This window comes from Schistocerca americana, chromosome 10 (genome assembly GCF_021461395.2).
Source record: "Schistocerca americana isolate TAMUIC-IGC-003095 chromosome 10, iqSchAmer2.1, whole genome shotgun sequence".
NCBI lineage: Eukaryota > Metazoa > Arthropoda > Insecta > Orthoptera > Acrididae > Schistocerca > Schistocerca americana.
The window spans coordinates 175,860,968-175,873,103 of NC_060128.1; the positions used below are offsets into that span (position 1 = coordinate 175,860,968).

General features: G+C 40.5%; 1 protein-coding gene across 1 annotated transcript in view; it reads left to right on the top strand.

Moving 5' to 3' along the window:
• Positions 1 to 63: 63 nt before the first annotated feature.
• The window catches only part of LOC124552460 (FAST kinase domain-containing protein 4), an 87,130-nt gene continuing 75,057 nt past the window's right edge, over positions 64 to 12,136 (top strand). Inside the window, exon 1 of the mRNA XM_047126735.1 lies at positions 64 to 627. Within this exon, the coding sequence (XP_046982691.1) occupies positions 466 to 627 (162 nt within the window). The 5' untranslated portion in view covers positions 64 to 465. The remainder of the gene's footprint in view (positions 628 to 12,136) is intronic.

Below are 12,136 nucleotides of genomic sequence, written 5' to 3' on the forward strand. Positions count from 1 at the left end.
AAAGACATCTTTGGAACACGCGTACTTCGCGTTACTATGGTAACGATGCGCAGATATCAGAGATATTACTGTGAAATCATGTGTCGAAAGGTGGGCGAATGGAAGATCTTCAGGTGCAAGATCATTTATGTTATTTAATTTTGTGTTAGTAAATGTTCATTACTTTAGCACATAAACACGGTGGAAAATAAGACGTCATGCCATCTACTTACGACGTTTGGACATATAATTAAAGAAATCTCGTTCAGCGTGTGGAACGGAGGCAGTCGTCTTGATCCCATGAGAGTTAAATTATGATTCTGATTGAATCCTAGAAAAATAGTGAAGAAAATAATGTCATGGCACGCTAAATGTTGTGTGTAGAAGAAAATACTACGGGCTCTTCCTGCGTTTAGCAGTTGTGCATTTTGCGTTTAAGGTTATGTGGGATTTGAGCTTTGAAGACGGAACATCTAGTTAAGTGATATGATTTTTCGCAGCATTATGCTGCGTTCAGTTTCTATGTCTAGTTGGCGCGGATTGCTAAGAGCAACTGCTCTGCCTTTGACGAGGCTTTCTAGTTCCTCGGCAACGGCAGCAACGGGCCCCGTTGCAGTCCCTTGCGAAGCCGAAGACACATCAGATAAGGTACGTTCCGTAAGACCGTAAAACATTTATTAGCTATCCAGAAATCAATCTCTCTTGTGTAATATTAATATAATAATATCAGTCCATGTTCACCAGTACCTGTGCTGTATGTAGCAACCAGAACACCATTAGCTGTGTGTGTTAGTTTTATTTAATTGCAACCGGTTTCGGTGATGGGATCCACTATCTTCAGGCCGTTCTGAGATACACCTCTTGTTAAAGTTGATTGCCGCCGTCACAAGATAAATCTGATGAAGGTAACAGTAGCAATCTACTTCAATAAGATATGCATCCCAGAAGGGGCTTGAAGATGGTGGATTGCACCACTGAAACTTGATGCTAATACACTTAGTTGATGGTGGTGTTGTTGCTATGCTGAATGAAACAAGTGTTGTCCCATTTCTTATTACAAAATGGATGTACATAAATACCAATTCTAGTACACAGTTTTTCTACACATGTACATCATCAGATAACATCCCGTCTGTGAACACCATTCTTAAGTCTCTAGTGCCTTGTGTACCCTTTTTGAACATGTTCGTGTAAAAATCCTGCAGACATTTAGCTGTAATTCCTTTTAAACCAATATATTCCTCTTCTGTGCCTATTTCCCATATCTATTGGGATCAATTCTCCTAGTCTTGTTACACTATTCTGAATTCACCATACATAAATGTTTTTACAGTTGTGTAATTTATTTCTGCAGTTAGTGTTTTATGTTTGCAACTATTACATTCAGGATAGTCTAATAACAGGTATATTAGGAGATTCTGTGTAGTCTGGACATGTTATCAATACACCTAGTTTTGTACATTGTCCCAAGAATATTTTATGATGTACTGTACACCAGAGATTCTGAATGTAGAGTGTAGGTCTGTTTCTCTGTAGCGATTGGGCCTACTCATCAACTGCTCCCTTCCTGTTCATGCCATTTATATGCTCAAATAATTTACATGGTTAACTAGGTTATTTTCAAAACAAAACGAAAATCTGAGATTGCAATTAATAATATCTGCCAAGTTAAAATGTTCATATTTTTCCATCCAAACTCTGAAATTTCCTTTGTGTCTGTATTTACTCTATTCAGGATAACATGTTACGGTCTGCCTGCCAAAAACATTCTCAACCCAAACAAATTCTTTAGCTAGCTCATTTCATTAATTGTCTTTTGTAGATGTTAGTGCCATTCATTACTCAACTGAGAAACTTGCAGAATACAAACAACATTGTGCATTTAGTGAAGTGGCTATGGTAATCCTCTGTTAGGACATTATGTGTGAAGTTCATGAGAGAAGTGTCACAGAACAAGAGGTAGTTATCACATTACACGTAATGTTCCAATCACAGGTCTAATGAACCACATGAGTCATTGGTATATTGTATGATATGTGACATCATTTGTTATGTAGTGGTTTACACTGTTTGCATTTGTATGTTTCAGTTGTGGATATCATCATGTGTGTTGTTCACAATATGTCATTTAGTCCTTGTGGTTCAGATCATGTTATTTTCCAAACTCTGTACATACAGGTCTAGTGGAGACAGTGAGTGTATTGATATTTGTGATACTTCAAGAGGAACATTCGATAAATGTTAATGGCTGCTGTGATGTCACATTTTGCTATATGTATTTTCACAGTTTGGTTGCTAATTGGTGAAGCCAACGTATGTGAAAGCAAAAAAAATCCTGTTTTTGGTGGCAGACTGATCTGTAGCTTAGCCCATTTGAAAAATCGCACTTATTAATGTTATAGTTACAGTGTTCTTTACGAGGTTCATTGCGTGTTTCCTATGTTACTGCTCAAGGCTGATGGGTAGCATCAAACATTTCTCTTTATCTTTCTATCTGCTTGGACCATTGACCATTTGCATTTTTGTTTTAAATGGAGGTTGTGGTGAAAGATGTGTTGCGTATCCGAAAGTCTGGATTAGGTTTGGAAGGTGGTTTTTTACTTGTGAGTTGGCAAAGGCAACTAATGTGATAGGAGAATCGGAAATATGGAAGCGACCTATCCCGCCCGTCTGCTTTGACCCATGACGTCACAAGTATGGCGGAAACGGCCATAAGCCACGATTCCAATATGGCACATATAAAGTCGTTATGTACACATTATGAGGACAAAAATACATGGAAAAACAAGCACACACACGTTCCACAAAAAGCCTAATGACACTAACAGGACAAGTGCGGGAAATAGGGGGTTTTTGGGTGGGGACAAACTAAATATAAACAAATTTAGACACCCATCCCCATACAAAACCACGCAAAAGACAAAAAAAACTGACATCACAAAGCTCCCCAAATACCACTAAACACAATATCATCTGGAATCGGACACTTCCCTTGATCTATATAGCTCTACAGCAGCTCCTGATCCCAAAAATTGGGACCGAACACTTCCTTTGACCTATATAGCTCAACAGCAGCTCCCGATCCCATCTCCCAGTACAAATACCACCACACATTGGGATCGAACACTTCCCATGACCTATATAGCTCTACAGCAGCTCCCGATCCCATAAACTGGGATCGAACACTTCCCTTGACCTATATGGCACTACAGCAGCTCCCCATAAATTGGGATCGAACACCCCTTGACCTATATAGCTCAACAGCAGCTCCCGATCCCATTTCCCAATGCAAATACACTGGGATCGAACACTTCCCTCGACCTATACAGCTCAACAGCAACTTCCGATCCCATCTCCCAATTTAAATACCAACATGCACCGTCACACATTGGGATCGAACACTTCCCTTGAGCTATATAGCTTAACAGCAGCTCCCACACATTGGGATCGAACACTTCCCTTGACCTATATAGCTCAACAGCAGCTCCCGATCCCATAAGTTGGGATTGAACACTTCCCTTGACCTATGTAACTCAAAAACATCTCCCAATACCAATACCAACCTTCACAGCCACACATTTCAATGAAACACTTCCCTAGACCCCAACACATACACCGAAAACAAAACCAGAAAAAACTTACCACAAAAAAGTTCCAGCGCCACAAACTAGGTTGGCCACCACAATCACACACAGTCATACACACACACACACACACACACACACACACACACACACACACACACACACAAACCAACCAACGAAAAAATACTCAACCAAAAGAAAGACCCGACCCACTCACACCTCAACTCCCACCCCCCCCCCCCCCCCCAACCAACCCAACCTCCCCCCTCACCGCAAAATAAAAAACCCACAAACAAAACCCAAATGCAACATAAAAATAATCCCAATCACACACTACAACTCAACAAAAACTTCAACAAAATAGATCCTCCACAACTGAAACACAAACCAGCACACTCCCCCCCCCCCCCTCGCCCCCCTCACAAACACTCTAACACGAAATAAACCACCCACCCCACCCTGAGCCGCAGCCACCCATCCACCTACCCAGACCACCCTAACCAACCACTTTCGGCCTATACATTTTACTGACAACCCTTAAGAAAACCTGAAAAACACAATAGCCCTCAGGGACACTCTTCCGCCAACAGTACTCATCTAAATGAGACTGAATGTTGGAAGGACGCCTCTTCCCCCTCCCAAGAACTGACTTAACAGCCCCCCACATCCCCTCTATTGTATTGGTGCAAGCCCCCGTCTCATAATTTTTGAACTCTAAGCTATGGTTAACTACTAAATGATGGAATCCCCTCTCACCCAACCCCCTATACGAAGAAAATGCATCTGAAACTACTGTGGACCCTGGTTCTATGTACTCCTCAATTAACCCCACTAATTCGGCCTTAGACCTCCCTTCCACAACCCTAAAAACACATCCAGATCACCCACCCCCCGGAACAACAGTCCTCCACACCTAGGGACCAACCACAGACTTACCCCTCCCATACTTCCTTTTCCCAAATTGCGACTCGTCCACCTCCACAACAACCCCATGCCCCCCCCACCCCCCTCGCCGCCAGCTTACCCATGTACTTAATTAACTCGGAACACACTTCACGGCAAAAAGGAAACCAATCAAGCACACTCCTTGCACCAGTCTCATGCACGCAAAAACTGTGTGGGGATCTATAACAAAAGTAATAAGTCACCAGTACAATCTCGCGCATGCCCAACCTAGACTTCTCGAACCAGGTATCACCCTGTATGGAACACCAAATGTCGTCTTTCCGACAGCGCCACATATAACCATCCCTGCCCCGAGAGGCCAGAACTTTAGCCAAATTTCTTTGCCGCAAACACAGCATTTGACAACCTCCGCAATTAAGCCGAAAAGCTGCAAAAACTTAATGACCTCTAAAGGGGTGTTCCCCATTATAGCCCTTAGACGCGCACTGTTAATTTTGTCTGTCATATCCATTCCTGAACAAAAAACAACAACCGATTAAATTTAATAAAAATACCACACCACGTACAGCGAACAACACTAAATTAACCTTCACACAAAATCGTTAACTCACTGAAACGAATTCCACTTCAAGCACACTCGAACAATACTCAATAATGAGCAACAGCAAACTGAGCCCATTACACCACACAAACGAAAACCCTGAGCGTACCACCAGAGGGCACAACAAACCACAACACGACGACATCTACAAACACGCCACACTCACAAACCAAACTCTGCGCCGTCATGACGTCACACACCACAACACCCTTACATCACGGCTCTAAGCCGACGCGTGGGATCGGACACTTCTGCCAACCCGGAGAATCATTGTCTTTTATACATTAAGCACTCTATTACTTCATTTATGTCTCTGACAAATATTGCTATTTTCACACAGTAGTCTGATGTTTTCGAATTTTTAATATTTTTGAAGCGTTTGATACCAGAATATCACTACCCAAATTCCTGTGAGGGTTTTGTTAGTTTGTCAGTTTTTGGTTAGCCAATTTCTCGGGTTATTAGAGATGTCGTCCATTGGTCATCTATTTCTGTTTGTATCTCTGCCTTGTTAATGACATCATTGATTTATTGGCACAGTGCTACTTTGTTTACCATCTCGTATTCACTACTTGCTGTCATTTTGTTTTAAAATTTAGTTCTTCAAAATGTAGAATTGCATTCATTGAAGAATCTAGGAGATCACAAATGTTCCTACATACCTCTCTTATGAGACCTCAATAATAGAATTATTGTAAATACTGAAGTTTTGAAGATAGATGAGGCAAAGTTTATTCCATCTTCTGCCCACATTATGACTGTTATTTTCTGGTAGGCGAAAGGGATTATCCTTGTAGGCTGTTTCAAAGTTTGAAACGTAACTCCCGAAAGCTATCCTGGTCTTGTGGTCCAAGTGGACAGAGAAGTACAGGAGAAGGGCATCTTTAAATGTCAGTTATCTATCAGTTCTCAGTTGTTAGTAGTTACATGGTAACATTTTTGAAATCATGTTTCTGGGCCTCTGAATAAATGTGACATGTTTTGCCATAAGCACTTCACCTCAGTTTATTAGCAGTAGCTTCAGTGGCCTGAAAAGTGTACACATTTTCACTTACTGTATACCTCCGAATCTTGGACAACTCCGAATGTAAGATGGTCCCCCATTGTTCAATAAGGAATTACAGAGAAACATGTATACACATACCAGGTTTATTCTGAATACTTACAAATGGTTACCTTATTACAGGGAACTCGAGGAGACAATAAGAGTATTGGTATACAGAAAATAAAATCAGATAAAGACCTCCATTAGTCAGATACAGATGCCACTTAGCCCCTCTCAGTGTAATGGTCCACAGAATCTGCAGTGTCACTGTTGTGGTTGTCTTGCATTTCTTTCCATGCTAGATTATCTTCACACCCATGCATTTGTTACACAGCACTTCTTTAAGACATTCACATTTGATGTACTAGATATTTGTGTGTCCAATCTGTCTGGATCCATTACACAACTTCCTGGTAGGGTTCGGACTTGACTATCATGAAGTAACCAGTTGCTATACAGCTGTGTCAACTGGTCTTTAAATTGCTTATTCACCACGACGTCTAACACTTATAGTTGTGAAGTCATACCTCCTGGAATGATGACAAGATCTGTGTTTAATTTCAAGATTGCTGTCTTCACTGCTGGTGTCAGATGCCCCATGAAAGCATCAAGGATCAACACCCCACAATTCTTTATAAGAGCACCTGGTCTCCTGTACAGAGGTTGTATGGAGCTAATCTATATCAAACTTATCAGTCATCCATCCTTTTCTGTTGCAATAAAATATACCAAGTGGCAGCTCTTTCTTTTGTCATAGTTTTACGATTGAGGATGACATAAGATTGCATTTTATTTTGTCAGCAAGCACACATATCATCACAGTGATTCGTGATTTCTCATTGCCTGTAGTGTCAACCAATACACTTTTGTCACTTTTCTTTTCATCTGTAGTACAGGATGCAATCACAAAGCAAACAGGTGCCTTGTCAGCATTTTCAGTTCGTGCTGAGAGGTAAGCACGTTCCTTTCTCTGTCTTATAATGTGTCACTAATACACGACAAACTTCTCACACATAGCAACAAGTCCAGTGTGTCGCATCATCCTTATACCCCACTCAAATCTAGCTTTAAATTGGACACTACATTCCTGTGCCAGTTCACATGCTTTGTTTCATATGACATCGTACGAAACGGCTATTCCTTCTTTATGTTTCTCGCACTCAAATGCCACTAGTTCAGTTTCAGTTTTTTCAAAATATCCACACTGTGGGCCACTGAAAGCTTTCCTAGTCAACTTTGCATTTTTCGAATGTACTTTGCCCTTTTGCCATCTTGAAATATGCATCATAGTAGCACCTGCATCCTGTTGAAAATTTCTATGTTGGATCACATTGCTCCATGATACGATCCATTACATGCCTTACTATGCAGTTTAGAAGCGGGATCTCAAAAGTCAAGCAACAACCAATTAAAAAAAATTGCCACAATAAACACATCCTTCTATCATACAGCAATGCTCAAAGCGCATGTGTACATTCGAGGTTAAAGCAGTAGGTGTGGCAGGAAGCAGAGGTACAGCTTAAGTTTGAGGTTCCATACAGTAAAGAAAAGAAAAGTTCTGTATCATATGCCACAAATGTGAGACAACCCTCTTCTTCTGGGCATTAAATTTTGGGCAGAAACTTTGTCTTGGACCAGAGATATACAGTACATGCAGCTCTTAATTTACATATCCCGTTGTTTTTTCTTGGTTTGCTGCAGTTCTGCGCACTACTCTACCCTGTGTGAACCTTTTATATCCGAGTAACTATTGCAACTTCCAGCCATTTGAAGGTACTTACTCTATTTGTCCCCAACATTCCCTATCATTATCATACTGTTTCTCCCTTTATGCCTCAGGGTGTGTCCTATCAACTGATTCTTTCCATTAGTCAAGTTATGCCACAGGTTTCTTTTCTCTCCAATGCTATTCAGTACCTTCTCATTGGTTACATGATCTGTCCATCTAATGCCAAGCATTTATCTGTATCACCACATTTCAAAAGCTTCTATTCTCTTCATGTGTAAATGGATGTTCCATGTTTCACTTCAGTACCAGGCGACAATCCATAAAACTACCTTCATAAAAGACTTCCTAACACTTAAATTTGTATTAGTCATTAACAAATTCTTCTTTTTCAGAAATTATCTTCATGATACAGTCAGTATGCATTTTATATCTTTTCTACTTTGGACCTCATCAGTTATTTTACTGCCCAAAAAGCGGAACTCATTTCCTAATCTAATTCCCTCAGCATCGCCTGATTCTGTTTGACTACATTCCATTCCCTTGTTTTACTTTTTTTAATATTCATCTTATATCCTCCACTCCAGACACTGCTCATTTCATTCACGTGCTCTCCCAAGTCGTCCTCTGTCTCTGACTGAATTACAGTGTCGTCAACAAACCTCAGCATTCTTATTTCTAGTCCCTGAACTTTAATTCCCTTTCCAAATTTCTCCTTGATTTTTTTACTCCTTGCTTAGTGTGCAGACTGAATAACATTGAATATAGGCTACAACATAATCTCACTTCCTTCTCACTGCTTTCGTTTTATGTCCATCAGCTCTTTATAGCTGCACTCTAGTTTCTGCACAAGTCATAAATAACCTTTCACTCCTTTTATTTATCCCTGTTACCTTTAGAATTTCAAAAAAGATAGTCTGCTCAATAACTGTCAAAAAGCTTTCTCTAAATCTGTAAATACTATGGACTTTCTTTAACCTGCCTTGTAAAATAACTCAGAGGGTCAGTGTTTCTTCATTCTGTCAAAACTTTCCTTACTATCTTCTCACAGTATCATATATTCCAATTCATCTTCATATACTGTCCACCTCGATAGCTGAGTGGTCATTGCTACAGAATGCCATGCTAAGGGCAGGGTTGGAGATTTTCTCCACTCAGGAACTGGATATTGTGTTGTCTTCATCATCATCATCATCATCTCATCTCATCGCGTGCTCTATCATCTACACTGTGAGAACAACTGACACTAAATTATTGTTTCTAGAGGGCAACTTGAATTCGCATGCATAATGACCTGAGTCTTCAGTGTTAATTAGCTCCAAAAATGGTGAATCATATGGAATCTTTTTCTTAACAATTATCTCTCAGCCCAACTTACACTGCAACATACTTAGAAACTTATCAGACTGTTTCTGGCCACCCTGTATATTGCTGTCACCTTTCAGCGTCCCCTTCATTGCTTGCCACCTGAGCTCTTGATATTCATACAGTTCCTTTTTTGTTTTCCCTCCCTCCCTCCCCACTCACTCACTCATTCAGCCCATCCTGTTGGTCCATTTTAGGCATTCTGTAAATCTCATTTTTTAGATGAACAAGAATGTGTCAGAGTCAGAACTTTTTATGGCAATGGAAAAACTGAGAGATTGTTGGATCATGTAGCTTTTCACCAGATTTGGCACCCTTTGACTTCTGCAACTACAAATATACTTCACAGTTGACTGCATGGTATGTGACAAAGGGTACTTTGTACCACTATTTGTCATTTTCTGTCCTGTTCCAGTCATGTATTGAGGGGGGAGAAATGACTTTCTGTTTATGCTCTTTCCTCTTTTATCTTATGGCTATGATTCCAATGCAAGATATACAAAAGCCACAGCAAAATTGTCTCAGTCCTTTGAATACCAATCCACTAAATTGGGTAACAGTGTTTCACAAGAACAATGTCACCTTCATTTCAGTGATTGCCATTTAAGATCTCTGAGCATCTATTTCAGACTTTCGTGTAGGCTACACTGAACTGTGATCTTACCAGTTCTTCTTGAGATTAGTTTGTTGTCTGCTATCATACCTGGTTGATAAGTACCCCAAACATTGGAGCAGTACTCTAGAATTTGTCATACTAAAGTCTTGACTGCTTTTTCTATTTGCAGAACTCTGCCCACAAACCAAAGTCCGTTTTTCACCTTCCCTAATACTGATCTTGTGTGTTCATCCCATTTACTATTGCTATTCAGTATTACTTGTAAGTATTTCAATGACGTGACATGCTCCTCCAGATGATTACTGCTAAACTACTAAGAAGAAAAACGAAGTACAGTGTCAAAAGGATGGTTCACCCCCCACCCCCCTCAGTTTCCCATGTTGCCCAGAATGTTTCTCCATGGTCTTATTTTATATAGATGCTTGAAATTTGCTCTGGCTTTAGTGGATCTAAAACTGAAATGAATCCTCAGAGTCTTTGTGGTAGTACGACAAAGTAAAATACTCTCAGCTATAAAGCTGCAACAATTGAGTGTTTAGGGGCTGATGACAGTTACAGCTGATGAAAGAGAGAACTATAACATGAGTGTTATGGGTTAGGTGGAGAGAGGATTAAAAGAGAAATGCTTGTCTTTGTTCCAAGATTCTTTCTCAGGTAAATAGATTTGTAGAGAAGAGGGAAATATTTATTTATTTTCTGTGTCTGATTAAGTAAGTTGTCTTCAGAAAATGGTGGGCCAAACAGCTTTGCTATTAATTTTAAATTCATGCCTAAAACAGTCCCTTAGGCTGTGGCTAAGCTATTTCTCTGCAGTTTTTCCCTTCTTTCCTTCCTTATTCCCTTCCTCCCTTCCAAGAATGGTAGTCCATCAAAATTTTCAGGAGAACTTCAGCTCTCCTCAATATTTCGAAAGCAGAAGAGAGGTAATGGCGGAAGTAAAGCTTCAAGTGTGGGTCGTAAGTCATATGCCATAATAGATAGCTCAGTTGATAAGAGAATCCTCTGTCAAAGTCAAGATTCTGGGCTGAGTCCCAGTTTGGAACATTGTTTTGATTTATCAGAAAGTATCATCTGTAAGCTTGTAGAATTCTCAGGTTTCTGCCCGGGCCTCGTCGTAAGTTCTTCGTGATATTTCGTCAAACAAACTTGTTGCCATCTTCAGGTGGTTCCTGAGGGCTGCATCTCGGCTTGTGTCAGCTTCCCATATTCAGTGGCAGTTACCCCCCATCACTCTGCTCCTGTCAGTATCCATGCAGCTGCCATGGTTGTTAGGGTAATGACACCCGCATGCAAACTGTGGTCTTCAGTGTCCACGTTATTACCATTGGATGCTAATGCGTGTGCGAGAATGCGTTGCTTTTTCTGGACTCGGTGCACGGTTCCATACCTGACTTAGTTGTTGACCAATGTCTCTGTTAATTAGACCATCTTGGACTCTAATTTCAATGATTGTTTTAATCGTGCAATCCCGGAAGGAGGGAGATTGCCGAACTATCTTGGTTTGTCATAATCTTACAGTATGGCTGTGGTCGGCCATGGCAGATTTGGTGGTCTGGCAAAATTCAATGTGATATCTATGTTCACGGCACATTTCTTTTTCTGAGTGTACATTTTGTTCACACCTAGCCAAATAGGCAGTCTTCTTCATTCTGCGAGTGTGTGGTAAAAGAGGCTATTGAAGTTAGGGTCCACGATGATGTAAGTAACAAAGATTGTGGCCTACAACCGAGTCAATTGTGCAGTGCTGCACTGAGTCCAGAAAAAGCAAAGCGTTCCCGTGCCCTGAGGTTTGGGTCTGGCAGTGATAGCATGGACACAGAAGATAGTTTGTTGCTGGGTGAGTTTATTGATGCAGCAAGACATTGGCTCCAACATAGACAGGTAGATTAGATTAATACTTGTTCCATAGATCATGAATACGACACTTCGTAATGATGTGGAACGTGTCAGGTTAATAAAAGATGTCTGTACAAGATATTACATTACACAAAATATTGCACGACACTAATGTTTAAGTTCCCCCCCTCCCCCCCTAATTTATATCTAAAAATTCAGCCAATGAGTAGAAGGAGTTGTCATCTAGAAGTTCCTTTAATTTATTTTTAAATGTTTGTTGGCTATCTGTCAGGCTTTTGGTGCTGTTTGGTTGGTGACCAAAGACTTTTGTGGCAGCATAATTTACCCCTTTCTGTGCCAAAGTCAGATTTAACCCTGCATAGTGAAGATCATCCTTTCTCCTGGTGTTTTAGCTATGCACACTGCTATTACTTTTGAACTGGGTTGGATTATTAACAACAAATTTCATAAGTGAATA